The sequence below is a fragment of the Thamnophis sirtalis genome, unplaced genomic scaffold (genome assembly GCF_051295495.1).
Source record: "Thamnophis sirtalis isolate CommonGarterSnake01/CBP01778 unplaced genomic scaffold, rThaSir2_p1.2 scaffold_10, whole genome shotgun sequence".
In the NCBI taxonomy this organism is placed as follows: domain Eukaryota; kingdom Metazoa; phylum Chordata; class Lepidosauria; order Squamata; family Natricidae; genus Thamnophis; species Thamnophis sirtalis.
The window spans coordinates 2,690,124-2,710,413 of NW_028261390.1; the positions used below are offsets into that span (position 1 = coordinate 2,690,124).

General features: G+C 49.3%; 1 protein-coding gene across 1 annotated transcript in view; it reads right to left on the bottom strand.

Moving 5' to 3' along the window:
* Positions 1–1,472: 1,472 nt before the first annotated feature.
* ATRN (attractin) overlaps positions 1,473–20,290 on the bottom strand; it is a 39,895-nt gene continuing 21,077 nt past the window's right edge. The window contains exons 2-4 of the mRNA XM_087723870.1: positions 16,899–17,006; positions 4,798–4,912; positions 1,473–3,764 (exon numbers count right to left, since the gene is read on the bottom strand). Of these exons, the coding sequence (XP_087579996.1) occupies positions 3,640–3,764; positions 4,798–4,912; positions 16,899–17,006 (348 nt within the window). The 3' untranslated portion in view covers positions 1,473–3,639. The remainder of the gene's footprint in view (positions 3,765–4,797; positions 4,913–16,898; positions 17,007–20,290) is intronic.

Consider the following 20,290-nt stretch of genomic DNA (forward strand, 5'->3'; position numbering starts at 1 on the left):
CAGCCCACTGAGCATAACGCTACTTTGGCATCTGCAACGAAACGCTTAAAAGCATTTGTTTCTGGCAACAAAAACTTGCACAAACCTTTCGTAGCGGCGGTGTTGCCCCAAAACACCGCCAACCTTTGCAACGAAAAACCTTGGGGAAGGAGGTGCCCAGGGTATGTGTGCCCCTTTAATATAGTGCCCCTTTAATTTGGCCATCAAGTTGTCCCAGCCCAATATATATATATATATATATATATATATATATATATATATATATATATATATATATATATATATATATATATATATTGGGCTGGGACAACTTGATGGCCAAATTAAAGGGGCACTATGCCCCAACGCCATCCAAAATTGCCCGCAGTTTCGCATTCAGGAGGCGGGTACAGAAGCCGGGGGAGACGATCAGTCAATTTTTGGAAGCCCTGCGCACTGTGGCGGCCCAGTGCGATTTTTCGAACCTAGAAGAAAACCTAGTCGAGCAGTTTGTGTGCGGTGTGCGGGATGTACACTTAAGAAGCCGCATGTTCCGCCACCATGACATTACGCCCGCAGTTTCGCATTCATATATATATATTCTTCTTTTAAACCAAGGAAAGTGTTTGCAAGTTGGGATCGGGGGTGCTGACTCGACAGGATGGCTCCAGTGGCTTTTTTCCAACTAAGCTGGCAATTTAAGCTTCGGCTAAGCTTCGGGGGTCAATTGAGTTTAAAGCAGGGGTCTCCAACCTTGGCAATTTTGAAGACTTGTGGACTTCAACTCCCAGAGTTCCTCAGCCAGGAGACCCCTGCTTTAAATGGTCCCTGGGTCAGATACCACCAAGATTGCTCCCCACCAAGATTGTTCTGCTCAGGACTGAACAGACACGAGGTCCACGGATGAGTAAGGTTGAATTTGCCCTGTTTCCAGTTCTGGGTATATATATATATATATGTGTGTGTATATATATATATATATATATATATACACACACATACCCATTATATATATCGTGGTATCAAATCCGAACCGGCTGTGTGTGTGGAAGGCGCCTGGTTACATTGTCGGTGCGCGGCGAACCAGGGGTAAAAAAAAGAAGAGAAGAGTAGCACTTTGGGCGTGTCTAAAAATCATTTCTGCTCAAGGCTGAATTTTGTTTTTTCCGCCAGCCCAAATCCGAGGAGGAGGAGGAAAGAAACCCGATGATTTCTCTCACCCCCTCAAAGGCGCAAGTAAAAATAATCACGGCCCGGGGTAAGAGGCATTTGGATCGTCTCTCCTTGAAAAGGATTGGAGCTCCTGGACCGACCAGTGGGCCAGGAAGCGGCAAACCGGCTCCTCCTGGGAGAGCGGGCGGAATTGGGACCACCCTGGGTTCGTTATCAAGCGCTCAGCCATTCAAGACCCGATTCCCACTCAGTAGACGTCGGCTTGGTGGGGACAATGCATTGGATTCAGCGCTTTAGGGGAGAGAGAGAGAAAAGGGAGGTGGGCGACGAAGAGATGCTTTTTAATTATACATTGGTTCCAGTTCTGCAGGACTCCCGTGCATACAGATTCAGCAATATGCAAAACTGCCGTACTTTCCTGGCTCGTTGACCCAAATTGAGGAAGTCCATGGCGGGTCAAGAAACGGGAACAATTTGGTTCCGGTGAAACAGCCTGAAAATCTTTTAGTGCCCCCTCCCCTCACCCAAATTTCCTATTATTATTATTTTTTTTAAAAAAAACTTCTATTATACACTGCTACGTTTGGGGAAGGGGCTTCACCTCGAGCCCGTAAGATTGGCTGCGGCCGAGCAATTTCGCCCCATCCCTCAGTTTTTTGATACCATCTCGCTCGACACGGCTCCCGCGGCAGACTGTCACGGTATGCAACGGAGCGCGAGAACCGGTTCTCACGGTGTGCGTGTTTGCGTGCATGCATGGCGAGAGAGGGAGAGAGAGAGAGAGAAAGGGAGAAAGAGAGGTGGAGAGCTTGGCACAAACAGGACGTTGTGGCAATAGCGACACCGATGTTTGCTCATCGCTGCCTGTCGGATTTGCACACCTGTCTTCGGTCGGTGTAGCACCGGCGGCTGCTCTGGAGTGGAGGGAAACGCCACACTGGTGGGGCGGGACAAGCTGGGGCAGTGTCTCCCATTCCATTTTGGAAGCTTGGCTGCTCTCTTCCAAACACACCACCCCCTTGAGGTAGGGCGCCAGCAAGAAAAAACCGGTGCCACCCCCTTTCAGTGATTTGATGCTTTCAACTACTGCTAAGCCAGCATCCAAAACAAACCAGCATTTCCTGCTCCGGGACTTGCAACTTGTAAAGTTGCTGACAAATAATTAATGGAGCGATCTCGGTCTCCAGTAGGCCCGGAGGCCGCCTTGATGGAAAAGAAAGGGAGATAGTTTTCAACAGGTTTTCTAGTAACGACCCATATCCAAGGATTATCCCAAGGGATCCCTGGGGAATAATAGCGCCTGCATTATTTTTCTTGAGGTGCCAGTCAAGAGCCCCACCTGTGGGTCCTTCCTCTGGCTCATTACCCTGGGCCTGCTCTACGTAAGCCAGTTGTTCTGGGTGCATTGTGTGTGTGGGGTGGGGTCGTGTGCGTGTGAGGGGATGACTCAGGGGTCTTCAGAGCCCCCAGGAGCTATTTCAAGCTGAACCTGGGCAAGGAAGCCGAACAACCGAAGAGAAAGAGATAGCAGCTGCCAAAGAGGGGGGAAAGTCACCGCGTTGGCTGCCATGGTCAGAACATACAAGCCGTTCTGCCCCTTCCACCCACCCGGCTCTGCTCCGGCGTTACCGTCTGTCTCTCGTCCATCCGTCGCTGCGCTTCTCCCCCGATTACAGTTAGCCAAGTTAAAAAAAAAAAAGAACACGGGGCGTGTGCAAAACCTCACGGCGTTAATCCCATGCTTTTCCTAGATCTTTTTAAAACCCCGTCGGACATGGGTGAAGGTGTCCGTCGCTACACAAGCCCACATCGGGGGACAAAAAATACCCTCCGGAAATAGTATTTTTTTTTCTCGTTTTTTAAAGGGAAACAAGGGGTAAGAGTTCGACCGTACATTTGGGCTGCTGCGCCCCGAATTTTAATACTTTGACTTGGAGAAAAATAACGCTACCACATTGATGCAAGGCCAAGGCCTGTTCTTAGAAGAAATAAATAGAGACCTTGGGTTTTCCGAGACGTTAAGACAGCTTCGTCTGAAATCTTGTAGCGGCCGAGGGCAGAGAACTGACCGGCGTTGGCTGCTACGCTCTTTCTGACGCAACCCGGAGGGGAAAAGTTGAGTTCCATAAACCGTTCATTTTTTTTTAGGCTTCTTCCTGGTTGATGCCAACCTTTGTGGGTGGAGAAGTCAGCGGAAGGACATGCCACGGGAGGTCTACAACCGACGAAGGGGAGCAACCGGAAAACGATGGAGCCACCCGGCGTTCGCGGGATTGGGTGGATCTTAGGACGGAGCGGGAGCCGAACGGAGCCAACCGAGGCGGCAGCGCCGACGCCAAGAAGGAAGTCTGGATGTTCTCTCAAGTGCTTTGAGGCCTCCTCTGCACCCAGGGGGCCTTTCGAAACCAAAAAAACAAAAAAAAACAAGAGGTCCTTTCTCCGAGGGCCAACCTTGGGTTTAAAAGAGGCAGTTCTGATGTCCATGCATCAAATACAGGTCCCAGGCTGGGCTGGAGGCTGCTGTTTCCTATTTCGTACCACTCCCGACTTGTCTTTGTAGGTGATGGGCATCTGTTGTGAAATGTCCACCAACGCGCTGGCAACTGCGAGACCTGGGCGGAGAAGAACATACAGACACACACAGAGAAGGTTGCTGACCAGCTATGCCAGGGGTGTCAAACTCAATGCATGCTGTGGCCCGCCAGTGGAGCTGGCAGCAGATTCGGACAGTGGGGAGATTGGGGAGGAAGATGGGCCAGTCCTGAAGTGAGCAGGCCCCTCCCCCTATGCCCTGTTTTGGCTGGCAGGGTACTGCAGGAGGCATCTGTCCCATCTGCTGTCCGTCCCGTCTCTCCCCCTCCCCCCCTACAATGCTGATCTGGCCCCCAAAGAAATCCAGTTTGACACCCCTGAGCTACGGACTCCCGAACAGTGTTTCACAACAGTGGCTACCTGTGGACTTCAACTCCCAGAATCCCCCAGCACAGCAAAGCTCGACAGAAATTACAGGCTCAGCTGTGGTCATACGTCGACGACTCCCTGACCTTCTTAACTGGATCTTCTTAACTGGATCACTTCCAGTTTGCTTGTAGGGTCATTTTTTTACCCTCCGGAGCCTTCAGGGAAGCCTTCGGAAGCCCCCTGAAGGCTCCAGAGGCCTAAAACCGGCCCTACGAGCAAACCGGAAGTCCATTCCCGAACTTCTGGTTTGCCCAATGGGCCGATTTTTCGCTCTCCAGAGGCTTCAGGGAACCTCCTGAAGGCTCCGGAGGGCCTCCAGGGGGCTGTTTTCACCCTCCCCAGGCTCCTACAAAGCCTCTGAAGCCTGGGGAGGGCGAAAAAAAGCACATCAAAAATGGGGGGGGGAGCGCTGGTCATGCATGCATGCGCACTGGGGTCATGAGCATAGCATTGTGGGTGTGGCACGACCCCCCTGCGCTCCCACTGCTTTTGGCACACGAGCCACAAAAGATTCGCCCTCACTGGTATAGGGTTTCCTGGCTAGGCAGGGGGTTGGACTAGAAGACCTCCAAGGTCCCTTCCAACTCTGCTGTTGTATTGTATTATTGTATCATGAGTGACGTCCCAAGGGATCTTGAGGAAGGGGAGGGGCCCACGGCTGCAAGGGGAACCAGGAGTACTTACCTGACTGCCCGGGTGGAGGGATCCCGCCAAGGCCCCTCGGCAACCTCACGAATACTGAAAGGACTGCCGCTTTGTTGCCGAAACAGGGCTCCAGGGCGATGGGCTTGGGCACCATCTGCAAGAGGAACAGAGGAGAGCGGGTGAGCAGTTGGCAAGGGGAGGATGAGGGGAAGCCACACTGACCTGGGAGGAGAAGAAGGCGGGGGAAAGGAAAGGTGAAAAGGAGGAGGAAGAAAAGAAAAGGAGGAGGCGGGAAAGAGAGAAAAGGAAGAGAAAGGAGAAGAAAGGAAAGGAAAGGAAGAGAAAGGAGAGGAGGAAGGGATGTAAGTGTCTGAAGAAGGGAAGAAAAATGGCTGAAAGGACAGATTAAAGGAGAAGGAAGAGAAAATAAAAGGAAGAGAGAAGGGAAGGGAGGGAGAAAGGGAAAAAGAAAAAGGGAAGGGAAGGAGAAAGGGAAAAGCGAAAAGGGAAGGAGAAAGTGGGAAGGGAAGGAGAAAGGGAAAAGGAAAGGAAAAAAGGGAAACGGAGAAAGGGAAAAGGGAGATGGCTGAAAGGAAAGATTAAAGGAGGAGGAAGAAAAAATAAAAGGAAGAGAGAAGGGAAGGAGAAAGGGGAAAGGGAAGGAAAGGAAAGGGAAAAGGAAAGGAGAAAGGGAAAAAAGGAAAGGAAAGAAATGGAGAAAGGGAAAAGGGAAGAGAAGGGAGATGGCTGAAAGGATAGATTAAAGGAGGAAGAAAAAACAAAAGGAAGAGAGAAGGGAAGGAGAAAGGGGAAAGGAAAGGGAAAGGGGAAAAGGAAAGGGGAAAAGGAAAGGAGAAAGGGAAAAAGGGAAAAGGAAAGAAAAGAAACAGAGAAAGGGAAAAGGGAAGAGAAGGGAGATTGCTGAAAGGACAGATTAAAGGAGGAGGAAGAAAAAATAAAAGGAAGAGAGCAGGGAAGTGAAAGGAGAGTTATAGGAGAGGAGGGGAGAAAGAGACTTCATCCATAGTCCCTTCCACCAGGCCCAATATGAGACCGGGTATCCCCAGGGCCGTTCTCCCAGCTGACTCCGTGCCAACGTCTGCAAGGAAACCACCAGGCTCAGAGAGCACCAAGGACCTTAATCCAGGCCTTAATTTTTTTTTTTAAAAAGTCCATTCTCCCAAGCTCCTTATCCGCACGGAGCTCAGTCTGGTCTCTGAGGATCTGAACGGCCAGCCCAACCACTGCTCCCCCTCCCCTTTTGTGCCAGTGCCGAGGCCTTTTTTAATTTGCGCCACGGGGGACTTTTATGCAAGACCCCATGGCGGAAAGAGGACGGAGGGAGACGCCACGTTTCCCCAGCAATATTTCATTGTGAAAGATCAGCAGTTCCCTTTAATGGGGCATGTAATTAAATGGGGGGAAAATAATAGGGTGATATGCTTCAGTGTCTATTAAAAAGGCCGGCATGCTTGGAGTCGAAGGAACACAACGACCCTCTTCTCCAAATCTCCAGGAAGGCCAGGGGGACGAAGAGAGAGAAGCAGGTGAGGAGGAGCACCAAGGACCCCACAGCTGTCCCCTTCTTCTTCCTCCTCCGCCTCCTCTCTGCGAACCCCACTCCCTTCTGGCATGGATTGTGTTACCTAGCTGGGCCCTGAAACGCCTGCCAGAAAACAACCAAGCTCAGAGAGCACCACAGTCTTCCTCCTCCTTTTCCGCCTCCCCCACCTCTTTTCTTTCTATTTCTCCTCCTCCTCCTCCTCCTCCTCCTCCTCCCTGCAAACCCAACTCCCTGTTAGCACTGATGATGTTCCCTAGTTGGGTCATGAAACGTCTGCCAGAAAACCACCAAGCTCAGAGAGCACCACAGTCCTCCTTCTCCTCCTTTTCCGCCTCCCCCACCTCTTTTCTTTCTATTTCCCCTCCTCCTCCTCCTCCTCCTCCTCCTCCTCCTCCTCCTCCTCCTCCTCCTCCTCCTCCTCCTCCTCCTCCTCCTCCTCCTCCCTGCAAACCCAACTCCCTGTTAGCACTGATGATGTTCCCTAGTTGGGTCCTGAAACGCCTGCAAGAATGCCACCAAGCTCAGAGAGCACAGCTGCCTCCTTCCTCTTCCTCCCTCCCTCCGCCTCCTTCTCCCTCTACAACCACTCCTTTCTACTACTGATGAAGTTAACTAGTTGGGTCATGAAACGTCATGAAGCTCAGAGAGCACCAAGGACCCCACAGTCCTCCTCCTCCTCCTCCCCTTCTAGCACTCATGATGTAACCCAGTTGGGTCATGAAACGTCCCTTCATTTTGACCCTGAGCTGCAAATATTCTCCTTTCGAGGGACGGACAGACAGACAGAAGCCATGTTTTTTTGTGTGGGTGGCTGTTTTCTATCTCTCGTCTCTTCGAGCCACTTCTACGTTGCTTTAAAATAAGGCAGAGATGGCTTATATTTCTTCTGGGGGGGTCTCAATGGCACCCTCTTCCATAGCCAACACTCCCATCTAGAGATGCTAGCAAAAAGCCCAGAAGGACCACAGTTGTTGTTATTGTTGCATTAACAAATGCCGAATAAACAAGACAGGGAAAAAATGCTTTTACGTGTCTCCGGTACAAAATGGAAGAACCAGATGAATTAGCTGCAACAGTAGTAGTTTACCACATTACAATAGGGAGAGTGGTGGGGTTTTTTTTTTAAACTGGCGGTGTCTTCCTCCCCGCGGAGTCGCTAAAATTCAAAATAATTCTTTTCTTACAAAGGGAGAAGTCGGGGAGGAGGAAAAAAAAATAAAACACGCGGAGTGTTTTGTGCTGGAACTCAATTACGAGGACTAATGGATGCAGGGCTGGGTATTCCCCCCCCCCCCCCAGTTATAAATTGTCTGTTTCTTGCAGGGCCGGTTCCGAAATACCCAGAGAGCTGTTTTCTCTGGCAGGGATGCATTTTTATTTTCCAAAAAGGAAGAAGGGAGTGGTTCTGACCTAGGCTTCATCAAATCACCCAGCAGGCTCCTTCTCCCAACAAAACTCCCTTTTTATGAAGCTCCTGTGAATCCCTCTCGTTTGCGTCCAGCAAACAGCCTTTCAAGGGTGAATTTACAACCACCGACCTTGTCAGACTTGGAGAGCTGCCAGAAAATCCTTGGCGAAGAGTCTCTTGAGAGTCACTTTCAGACAAATGGTTTTCCAATCTCTTCTTTGAAACTTCCAGTGTTGGAGCATTCAGAACTTCTGGTGGCAGGCTGTTCCACTGATTAATTGTTCTCACTGTCGGGAAATTTCTCCTTAGTTCTAAGTTGCTTCTCTCCTTGATTAGTTTCCACCCATTGCTTCTTGTTCTGCCCTCAGGTGCCTTGGAGGATAGCTTGACTCCCTCTTCTTTGTGGCTGAGCTTGACTCCCTCTTCTTTGTGGCATTCGCTGGCTGGGGAATTCTGGGAGTTGAAGTCCAGACATCTTCAAGTGACCAAGGTTGAGAAACACTGGGCTAACCATAGCTAGTTCCCTTAGCAGTAGTTTATGGTGCACATAACCACTGGTGTATCTTGACAGTCACAGCACATCCAGGCGTTCCCTTGCATTTTAGGAGCTGTCCTATGGAGATGAAACAATGCAATTTCTTTTAAGTGTAGATGAAGCTATAAAGCGGATTGAATAACCCTCTGCGACAGCCCCTCAAATACTGGAAGATGCTATCATGTCCTTCTTTTCATTAAACTAGACATCCCAAGTTCCTGCAACCGTTCTTCGTACGTTTTAGCCTCCAGTCCCCTAATCCTCTTCGTTGCTCTTCTCTGCACTCTTTCCAGAGTCTCCGCATCTTTTCTACATCCTGGGGACCAAAACTGGATGCAAATATTCCAAGTGTGGCCTCACCAAGGGATTATAAAGTGGTATTAAGACTTCACGGGATCTTGATTCTTTCCCTCTGTTGATGCAGCCGAGAGCTTGTCTTCATTGGGCTAAACATACCTTGCAGCTCCCTTAGCTGCTGGACCAGAGCATGGATGGCAAAACTTTATGGCATCGAGGGCCCATAGTGTATGTGCAGGCACACGGTCTGGAGGACCAGAAACCCAAAGACCAACTGACTGGCACGCACATGCCTGTTTTTAGGCATTTTTCGGGCTGTTTTCAAATCTTTTTCAGACCATTTTTCAGGCTCTTTTCTTTGGCCGTTTTTCTGGTGCTCCGGCACCTGGGAAGACCAACTGGCCGGCACGCATGTGTGCTCCGGAAACCAGAAGAGCAGCTGGCGATGGCGTGCAGCCCCACAGACAGAGTTGAGTTGAGTTGAGTTTATTGGTCTTGTATGCCGCCCACTCCCGAAGGACTCCGGGCGGCTTACAATAGACAAGGGAAGGGGGATAAATAGACAAAGACAACACTTTAAAATACACAACATTCACAGTTACCATGGGGCTGGATATTTCACAAGCCCCCCGGCCTGCTGGAGCAGCCACGACTTGGTGGCTTTGCGGGAGGCCGAGAGGGTAGTAAGGGTCCGGATCTCCACAGGGAGATCGTTCCAAAGGGCTGGAGCTGCAACAGAGAAGGCTCTCCCCCGGGGAGTCGCCAGCCAACATTGGCTGGCAGATGGGATCCGGAGGAGACCTAACCTGTGAGATCTAATCGGTCTATGGGAGGTGATCGGCAGGAGGCGGTCTCTCAGGTACCCAGGTCTGATGCCATGTAGGGCTTTATAAGTAACAACCAGCACCTTGAAGCGGGTCCGGAGACTAATGGATAGCCAGTGCAGCTCGCGGAGGATAGGTGTAATGTGGGTGTACCTGGGTGCACCCACAATCGCTCGCGCGGCTGCATTCTGGACTAATTGGAGTCTTCGAACACTCTTCAAGGGCAGCCCCATGTAGAGCACATTACAGTAATCTAGTCTTGAGGTCACAAGGGCGTGAGTGACTGACTGAAGGGCCTCCCGATCCAGGTAGGGTCGCAATTGGTGCACCAGGCGAACCTGGGCAAAGGTCCCCCTGGTCACAGCCGACAAATGGCTCTGCTTGCCACCTCTGGCACGCATGCCATAGGTTTACCATCACGGGACTAGAGGATCTCTGAGGTCCCTTCCAGCCCTAGGATTCCATGATTCAGAAGACCATGTGGATATACTGAGCTTTCGATGTCCATCATTCCTTCAACCCGCCGCAGTGTTTGGCTGCCAATTTTGCTTTAATGAAGGATTATTGAGGGTTAGGACGGGAGATTTTTATCGAGGCCGTTTTCAACGGACGCTAAGCCTCCCTGCCGTTCACGCGATTTCTCTCCCCACCCCCCCAAAAGATATTTTCAATCAAAGGGATCATCTAACTCCCAGGGAAATAGAAGGAGGCAGGAGAGAGAAAGCGAGAAGGTCAAGCAATGAGGCCTTGTGCGTTTGAGGCTTCTGATCTTCTTCCTTGAGATATTTCGATTGATATTTTTTTGTCTAGCAACAGTAGAATCAGCGAACGGTTCGGTCAGCACAAGTTGGAAAGGACTCACGTTAAGCCCTTGCTGGCTTCCTGAGTTGGCAGTGGTACCTCGGTTGCAGGCCGTCCTCGGTTTATGACGACAATTGAGCCAGTGGTGAAATTCTTTTTTTTAAACTGCTAGTTCGGTGGGCGTGGCTTGGTGGGTGTGGCTTGGTGGGCGTGGCAGGGGAAGGATACTGCAAAATCCCCATTCCCTCCCAACTCTGGGTCCAGCCAGAGGTGGCATGTGCCAGTTTTCCAAAACTACTCACAATTTCCGCGACTGGTTCTCTAGAACCTGTCAGGACTCTGCTGGATTTCACCCCTGAATTCAGCCCCAAATTTCTGTTGTTAAGCGAGACGTCGGTTAAGCAGGTTTTGCCCCGTTTTACAATCGTTCTTGCCACCATTGTAAGTGAATCCCTGCAGTTAACAACTTAAGGAGCGCGGTTGTTAAGTGAATCCAGCTTCCCCCCCATGGACTTTGCTTGCCGGAAGGTCGAAAAAGGGGATCACATGACCCGGGACACTGCGACCGTCATAAATATGAGTCAGTTGCCAAATGTCTGAATTTTTGATCACCTGACCACAGGGATGCTGTAGTGGTCGTAAGCGTGAAAAACGGCCATACGTCACTTTTTTCAGTGCCATTGTAAATTTGAATGGCCACTAAGTGAACTGTTGTAAGTCGAGGATGACCTATACCTGTCGTTAATTGGTTTTGGGAGGTATGATGGATTGGGGATGGGGATTTTGCAGTATCCTTCCCCTGGAGTGGGGAGGGAATGGGGATTTTGCAGTATCCTTCCCCGTTTTTGGGAGGATTGCAGACTGCAAACACTTTTTTTATTTTCCTCTTCAAAACCTTGCTGCGTCTTATACTCCAGTGTGTCTTATACTCCAAAAAATATGGTAATAAGAGCTAAAACGTCTTTCATTTCTCCCCCACCCCCCCACCCCCATGTTTCCCTTGCTGGTGCCAGACACTGTGGGTTGATATGTGGTTTTTTGTTTAAAAAAAAAATTATTTAGAAAGCACATCCCAAATCTACGTCTTCGGATGCTACCCGGAAAGTAATTCGTTCAACAGAAAAAGGTTTATCTCCTTCTGCGGCTGCCGAGAGATTGCCCTGCGCTGTAAAATACACTGGACTTTTAACAGCGCTAATCTCTTTTGCTTTTCCTCAACTCCCAGCACAATTTTCAACTCCGGATGTTCCAAATGCCGCGTATTTCTTGCTAAGCCTTGCAAAGTCAGCCGCGCACAAGGCGCACCAGCCAGCCTCACATTGCTCTGTGCGCACCGGCTTTCTTGCGTACAGGCAGTCCTCGGCGTACGACCGCAATGGCTAACCGTGACGGTTGTTAAGGGAATTTTTGCCCCTGGGTTATTTGTAGCTTTCATCGCAAATGGGAGTCGAGGGTCTTTCTTTGCTTAGTGCCCAAGCTGGGACAGGCCTGACATTTTCAGATTTTGGAATCCCTTAACCTTCGGTCTTGTTCAGGAGACGGATTTCTGGCAGATCGAAATAACAGTTAACAGAATGACGGAGTCAGACGGGACGTTGGAGGTCTTCTAGTCCAACCCCTGCTCAAGCAGGAGACCCTGTGCCATTTCAGGCAGGCTGTTGTCCAATCTCTTCTTAAAAGCCTCCAGTGATGGAGCAGCCACATCTTCTAGTGGCAGGCTGTTCCACTGATTGATTGTCCTCGATGTCAGGAAATTTCTCCTTAATTCTAGAGTGCATTGCTCCTTGATTCGTTTCCATCCATTGCTTCATATTCTGCCTTCAGGAGCTTTGGAGAACACAGGGGGAAGAAGAGGTATTCAAGAACATGGAATAATGAGGTTGGAAGGGACCTTGGAGGTCTTCTAGTCCAAACCCACCCCCCTTTCCTCAAGCAGGAGACCCTATGCCATTTCTGACAAGGAATTGTCTAATCTCTCTTTAAAAACCTTCAGTGATGGAGCACCCACAATTTCTGGTGGGAATTCCACTGGTGGGATCTTCCACTGTTAATTCTTCTCAGTGTCAAGAAATTCCTCCTTAGTTCTAAGTTGCTTCTCTCCTTGATTAGTTTCCACCCATTGCTTCTTGTCCTGCCCTCAGGTGCTTTGGAGAATAGCTTGACTCCCTCTTCTTTGGGGAAGCCCCTCAAATGTTGGAACTCTTGCTATCCTATCACCCCTAAATCCTTCTCTAATGAACCGTTACAGAAGATAGAATAAGAGAGTTGGAAAGGACCTTGGAGGTCTTCTAGTCCAACCCCCTGCTCAGGCGGGAAACCCTTTACCATTTCAAATAAACGGTTGTCCAATCTCTTCTTGAAAATCTGCGGCGATGGAAATCCCAAAAAACTCCAGAAGGCCCCTCGAAGATTGGAAGACTGCCATCATGTCACACCCACCCCTAATGCTGGATCTGAAATAAAGGTTCCCCTCGCACATCTGTGCTGGTCGTTCCCGACTCTAGGGGGCGCTGCTCATCTCCATTTCAAAGCCGAAGAGCCAGCGCTGTCCGAAGACGTCTCCGTGGTCATGTGGCCGGCATGACTCAATGCCAAAGGCACACAGAACGCTGTTCCCTTCCCACCAAAGGTGGTTCCTATTTTTCTACTTGCATTTTTTTACGTGCTTTCGAACTGTTAGGATGGCAGAAGCTGGGACAAGTCACGGGAGCTCACTCCGTTACGCGGCGCTAGGGATTCGAATCGCTGAACCGCCAACCTTTCTGATCGACAAGCTCAGCGCCTTAGCCACTGAGCCACCGCCTCCCTGCCGTCTGAAGTTTATTATGATGATGATGATTTTAATAATAAATGTATTAAATAAATAATAATTTATTATTATATCTGGAATATAACAAGGTCTTATTTAAATCCTGGATTATTTTGCCCAGACCGCAAACTTCGAAGAAGAGGAAGCAAAGGGTTGCTTTGGGAATGACTTCCGTCTCTCTCCGGATTCCAGCTGACAACGCAACTTAAGAATTCATCAAGGCTGCAAGAAACGAGGGCTTCAAAACATCACTAAGAAGAAGAGCAGATGGTCATTTCACTGTCCAGGTTATCCGGGGGGGTGGGGGGGAGTGTAGCCCGTCCATCAGTTTTGCATTTGGGGAGAAAGTGGTTCCAAATGAGTCACCAAAGTCATGAATTCATTCATAAAGAAAAGCAGGATGTACCCCCAAAGGTGCTTTTTCAAGAGGCAACCACGCTTTGAGCCGAGGTGGCGCAGTGGTTAAATGCAGCACTGCAGGCTACTTCAGCTGACTGCAGTTCTGCAGTTCGGCTGTTCAAATCTCACCGGCTCAGGGTTGACTCAGCCTTCCATCCTTCCGAGGTGGGTAAAATGAGGACCCGGATTGTTGTTGGGGACGATATGCTGACTCTGTAAACCGCTTAGAGGGGGCTGAAAGCCCTATGAAGCGGTATATAAGTCTAACTGCTATTGCTATTGCTACTATTGCTACTTTCTCTGGGTTTTGTTAGAATTGGGGGTGCCGTGAGAGCGGCATTCCAGTATTTGAGGGGCTGCCCCCAAAGGAGAGGGGGTCAAATTATTCCCCAAAGCATCCGAAGGCAGGACAACTAAAGAATGGATGGAAACTAATGTGGCAACCTGGAATTAAGGAGGGATTTCCTGACAGTGAGGGACAATTAGCCAGTGGAACAGCCTGCCACCAGAAGTTATGAATGCCCCATAACTGGAGGCTTTTCAAGAAGAAATTCGGATAGTCATTGGTCCTGGTATGTAGAGGTTACGATCTGGTAGTGAAGATAAGAGGATGCCATGCCTGTACCCCAGGATCAGGGGTGAAATCCAGCAGGTTCTGGAGAACCTGCTGGATGGAAATTTTGAGTAGTTTGGAGAAGCCCGGCAAATTCTACCCCTGGCTGGACCCAGAGTGAGGAGGGAATGGGGATTTTGCGGTATCCTTTCCCTGCCACGCCCACCAAGACATGCCACACCCACCAAGACCGGTAGTAAAAAAAATTGAATTTCATCACCGCCTTGAAGGTCTTCTAGTTCAACCCTCTGCTCAAGCAGGAGAACCCAATACCATTTCAGGCAGGCAGGCAGGCAGGCCTGGCCAGGTAGGAAAGAAGGAAGGAAGGAAGGAAGGAAGGAGGGAGGGAGGGAGGGAGGGAAGGGAGGAAGGGAGGGAGGGAGGGAGGGAGGAAGGAAGGAAGGAGGGAGGGAGGGAAGGGAGGAAGGAAGGAAGGGAGGGAGGGAGGGAGGGAGGGAGGAAGGAAGGAAGGAAGGAAGGAAGGAAGGAAGGAAGGAAGGAAGGAAGGAAGGAAGGAAGGAAGGAAGGAAGGAAGGAAGGAAGGAAAAAGTTGGAAGGGACCTTGAAGCAGGGGTGAAATCCAGCAGATTCTGACAGATTCTAGAGAACCGGTAGCGGAAATTTTGAGTAGTTCGGAGAACTGGCAAATTCCACCTCTGGTTGGCCCCAGAGTGGGGAGGGAATGGGGATTTTGCGGTATCCTTCCCCTGCCACGCCCACCAAGCCACGGCGCGCCCTCCAAGACACGCCCACAGAACCAGTAGTAAAAAAAAAAACCGAATTTCACCTCTGCCCAGGATACCGTCGTAAGTATGAGGCAGTTGCCAAAGGCAACTTTTGATCACATGACCAAGGGGAATCAGGGGTAGGTGTCACATTTTGTTACCACCAGTTTGCAGCGCATGTGCTTTGCCCTCGCGCGGGCCTTGCTGCGCATTGCGCCTGGCCTCAAAAACCTGCCTAAATTGGACGACATAAAGCCGGGGGGGGGGGAGGCGGTCCCACCTGCGATTTCCGCAAGTGGTTCGGGCGAACCGGTACGAACCGGCTGAACACCCCTTCTGAAGGGGACGCTGCAACAGTCGTAAGAATGAGAAATGGTCGTTAAGTCCCCTTTTGCACCGCCGAACGGTCAGCGAACAGATGGTTTCCAGTCGAGGCCCATCTGATTTTCACTGAGCGATCCTCCCGTCCGTTCTTCCTCCCTACTTGGAACTAAATTGTGGATGGAAAAAAAAAGAAGACACAGCAGGCTTTGGTAGCTACACCAAAGAGATCTCGGGGCATCGCTCCCCACCGCAGAACATGTTAAGAAATGCAAACGATGCCACAGTGGCCCAGCGGCACGAGGCTTGCAACGTTGGCTGCCTTGATTACCTGCGGGGGGAATAGACGGCCCGTCAAGGAAGCCGAGGAAAGAACTTAAGAATATATAATATAAGAGGCGGTGGGGCAGGTAAGCGAGCGAGCATCGTTTGGTGTGTGTGTTTTTTTTCCCCCAAACCGCGGCGCCATCGACAAACCGCGCGCCGGCTCCCTGCGGCCGTGTCACTTCGGCTTCCATCAAAAGAGGCCGCAAACAGACAGGGAAGAGGATGCATTTCAAAGCAGATAGCGCTAACGAAATCCCCGGGCCCGTTTGGTATGCAGAACAATGGCGGCCTGCTTCCATATTTAATTATGAACATATGCCTGGCATCTCACATCTCTCAACACTCCTCCCCCCCCCCGATCCAGGAATGTGGGGAGGGGGAATGAACAGGAGGAAGAGGAGAACAGCTTGTCAAGGGATTCCCCAGAAGGGAAGAAGGGAGGAGGAGGAGGAGGTGGTGGTGGATGGCCAGCATGTCAGACCAGCCCCCATAGGGTCCAACCTCCTGTAGACGGATAGGAGAGCCGGATTTTCCAACCTTGGTAGCGTTTAAGATCTGCCGCAGTTTGTTAAGTTAGTGACGGTTGTTAAGTGAACCTGGCTTTCCCATCGATTGGCAGGAGGTCGCAAAAGTTGATCCCATGGCCTTGGGGGGGGGGGGTACAGCAACGGTCATAAGTACGAGTCAGTTGCCAAGGGTCTGAATTCCAATCACATAAACCAGGGGGAAGCCGCATCGGTTGTAAGTCTGGAAAACGGCCCACGAGTCCCTTTTCTTCCCCCACCCCCGATTCTGTTGTTAGTTTGAACGGTCACTAAATGGACTTTTGTCAGTCGGGGGATGACCTGCACCCCAAGTGCGGCCTCCTTCGTGCAGCATCCAAGGGGTTCAAGAGCCGAGGTGGCGCAGTGGTTAAATGCAGCACTGCAGGCTACTTCAGCTGACTGCTAGATCAGCAGTTCAGCGGTTCAAATCTCACCGGCTCAGGGTTGACTCAGCCTTCCATCCTTCCGAGGTGGGTAAAATGAGGACCTGGATTGTTGTTGGGGGCGATATGCTGACTCTGTAAACCGCTTAGAGAGGCCTGAAAGGCCTATGAAGCGGTATATAAGTCTACTACTATTGCTATTGCTATTGCTATTACTATTGCTATTGTTCATGCCCTCGTTATTAAATTGCGTGGTCCTTAATTACAAGGTATGAAACCGAGCTTCTCGAGAGAGAGAAAAAGAACAAAAGGAAGAAAAATCGGATTTTCTTCTTTTAAAAAATAAAATAAAAATTCAACAGCATCCCTTCGCAGAGATGCAAATGAGCAGCCCGGAGGAAGGAAAGCAGATCAAAACCCAGGCACGATGGATTCGGCACGCGGATGCCGACACTTCGGTTTGCGGGTGAAATTTCTAAATACGGATGGACTCCAGATTTGCCATCTCTAAAATATGAAGGGGAAGAAGGGCCGGGGGGGGGGGGGGGAGAGGGGGGGAGAGGAAAGCGGGGGGGGGGAAACCTCTCACCTTAATGCTGCCTCCGATGAGATCAGGGGGCGCTTCGTCCGTTTCCAAGGCGACGTTGATGGAAGCAAAGGGACGGCTGGCCATCTGTTGCATCTCTCGGAGCAATTGCTGGGAAGGGAAAAAAAACAGGGTGTTAATATGGGGGGGTCCCCGTCCCACCCAACATGTTCGAAAGTCACCGGACATTCAGGAAAAGGAGGGGAACAAGAGAAGGCAGGAGGCCTCTGTGCGCAGGATGGGAATATTTTAGTTCTTGAAACTGGCATCTTAAAGCTCTTTTTCTGAACCTTTAAGCCTGGTGGACCACAACTCCCATAATCCCTCAGCCACCTTGCAGTGATTCAGTGAACCTGGGGGATTATGGGAGTTGAAGTCCCTCTGGCTTAAAGCAGCCAAGGAACGGACAGCTTTAGATGCCAGCGATTCACTGCAGTTGTTGAGTTAGTAACACAGGTGTTAGGCGTTAAGCGAGTCTTGCCCCCACTTTATGACCATTCTTGTGACAGCTGTTAAGGGAATCACTGCAGTTGTTAACTTAAGTCGCACAGTTGCTAAGTGAATCTGGCTTCCCTATTGGCTTTGACTTGTCAGAAGGTCACAAAATGGGATCACGTGACCCCCACCCACCCCCGGTTCTTCCGGGACACTGCAACCGTCATAAATACGAGTCAGTTGCCTGAATTTTGATCCCAGGAGCACGGGGATGCTACAATAACCGTAACTGTGAAAAACAGACACCTCCCTTTTTGAAGTACCGTTGTAAGTTTGAACAGTCACTAAATAAATTGTTATAAGTCAAGGATTACATGCACACCTAAGAAACCCTGATTAAAGCAGCATGGCTGGCTAGGGGAATTCTGGGAGTTGAAGTCCACTTCTGAGGCCTGCAGCCATTTTTTATTTTGGATCTTTGGCCTGCCACACTTTCTATTCTTCTACTATGCATTTTCTATGGTGGGAAAATGGGATTGTACGGAGTGAGATGATAGGTAGCCATAACAACATTCTTTCTACAAAGCCAAGGTCATCCTTTGTCTCTGCACAGCTGCACCTGACTGGAACTGGATGGGTGGAAGCTGCCAGCATGGCAGTGGGAGATTGGACCATGGGATGGACTTGTGGGTGTGGGGGCAAGATCTTGAACTTTCAACTGGGGGGACGGGGACCGGGAAGCTTTCAGATTCGGGTTTTCCCAGGTGTGCCAACATGGCTCTCTTCATCAATGGGAACTTTGAGCAATATTTTGCCTCGGACTCTGATTTACTTTTGGACGCTATTTGGAACCCTGACCCACTTGCCTTAAAGCAGCCACAGTTGGGGAAACAGATCTAAAAGAGAATTTCAATACGGACAGTCCTCGACTTAACAACCGTTCGTTTAGCGACTGCTCCAAGGGCACCGAAAAAGGTGACTTATGACCGTTCTGCACACATTTGACCACTGCCTCCTCTTCCTCCTCCTCGTGGTCATGTGATTTACATTTGGATGCTTGACAACTGGCTCACGCTTATGACGGTCGCAGTGTCCCCGGGGGGGTCATTCAAACCTTTTGCGATCTTCTGAGAAGCAAACTCAGGAAACCCGACTCATTTAACAACGCTATAACTAATTAAGCCACTGCATTGATTCGCTTAGCAAATGTGGCAGGAAAAAGTCGTACAATGCAACAGAACCCTCTTAACAAATTTGTCACTTACCAACGTAAGTTTCGGGCTCAGTTGTGGTCGTAAGTCGAGGACTACTGTAATAATCGTATGAAAATAAAGCCGAAGTATCTTTTTTTAATTATAAATGCCTTTTTTAAAAAAGGAACAGTTTTGCTCCTAGCAGCTGTGCAGTTAAGTTATACAATGACAAGCCTTCAGATTCGTTTTATTATTAGTAGGTGTCTGTTTATGGTTTTTTCTCAACAGTCATTTTTAAATCTCCTCTTTCTGCGTTAGTTATACCGTTTTTTATTTATTTACAATAGCCGATAACCTGCTGTTGTCCGAGTATTTAATTATAGGGGGGGGAAATGTCCGGACCAAACGTAATTTCTCACGTTGGATTTTTCCCCCTCACCAGAGGGAGCCCCCTTGTGGAGGACTGTGAAGCTGTTACCATGGCAACTCCACAGCACTGTACAGTAAAAGCCATTTTATGGCAGAACAGTAGAAGCCATTTTAAGGCACAACAGGCTGTATCTTAACAGGACACACATCCTGAGGGGTTTTAGGGGTGTCTTACCCACACAATATTTGTTTCAAAAGAGTAAGTCATCGGTGTACCAAGTTTGGTTGAAATTGCTAATTCCAGAGTTAGGCTGAAACATACATACATACATATATACATACATACATACATACATACATACATACATACATGTCTGTCTGTCTATCAATCTATCTATCTATCTATCTATCTATCAATCTATCAATCTATCATCTATCTATCATCTATCTATCTTTCTTTCTATCTATCTATCTATCTATCTTTCTATCATCTATCTATCTTTCTATCTTATCTATCTATCTATCTATCTATTCTATCTATCTATCCTATCTATCTATCTATCTATCTATCTATCTATCTATCTATCATCTATCTATCTATTAACCGGCACACGCTAGCTATCAGCCTACCAGTCACCATACAGGTCATTTTATTGTCTTTTTTTTCCTGTTTAGGGCCTGGTTCTGAGACCGTAATGGGTTTAATGGGTTTTAATCCATGACTGATGAGGTTCCATTTGTCTCGTGGTTTCAAGTGACACCCAATTCCCCAAAGCTTTATTCTCCCCCCTCTCTCTCCCTCTGTTTGTCGTAATTTGAAAAGTGAAAAACTGCCTGTTGCGAAGCATTTGGAAGAAGAAAGAGGTTTTAAAAGTTCCAAATATAGAAGAAAAAAAAGAATTACAACTGTAAATCTGGTATCCTCAGTCAATAAAACCACAGGCTGAACGCCCAAAAAAACTGTGACAAAATCTCTTTTTTGGGGGGTGGGGTGGGGGAGATGGATTTATGAAATGCCAGTGGCACTGCAGACTGCATGTATCAGAAGGCCTAATTCCAGAAGTCTGAAACTCAACAGGGGAAGCATCTGCAGAAAGGCAGAAACAAGCAGGATCTTATCGAAGGGGACGGATTCTTATCCTGAACGGAAAAGATTTTAACCTCCGAGATTGTGGGAGCCTTATCCCTGGAAGCTTCCAAGAAGAGACTGGACTGCCATCTGTCAGAAATGGTGTAGGGTCTCCTGCTTGGGCATGGGGTTGGACTAGATGACCTCCAAGGTCCCTTCCAACTCTGTAATTCAGTAGAATGGCTGGCCTTCGGAAGTTGTGGGAGCTTCAGCCCTGGAGGCTTTCAAAAAGAGACTGGATTGCCATCTGTCCAAAATAGGGCAGGGCC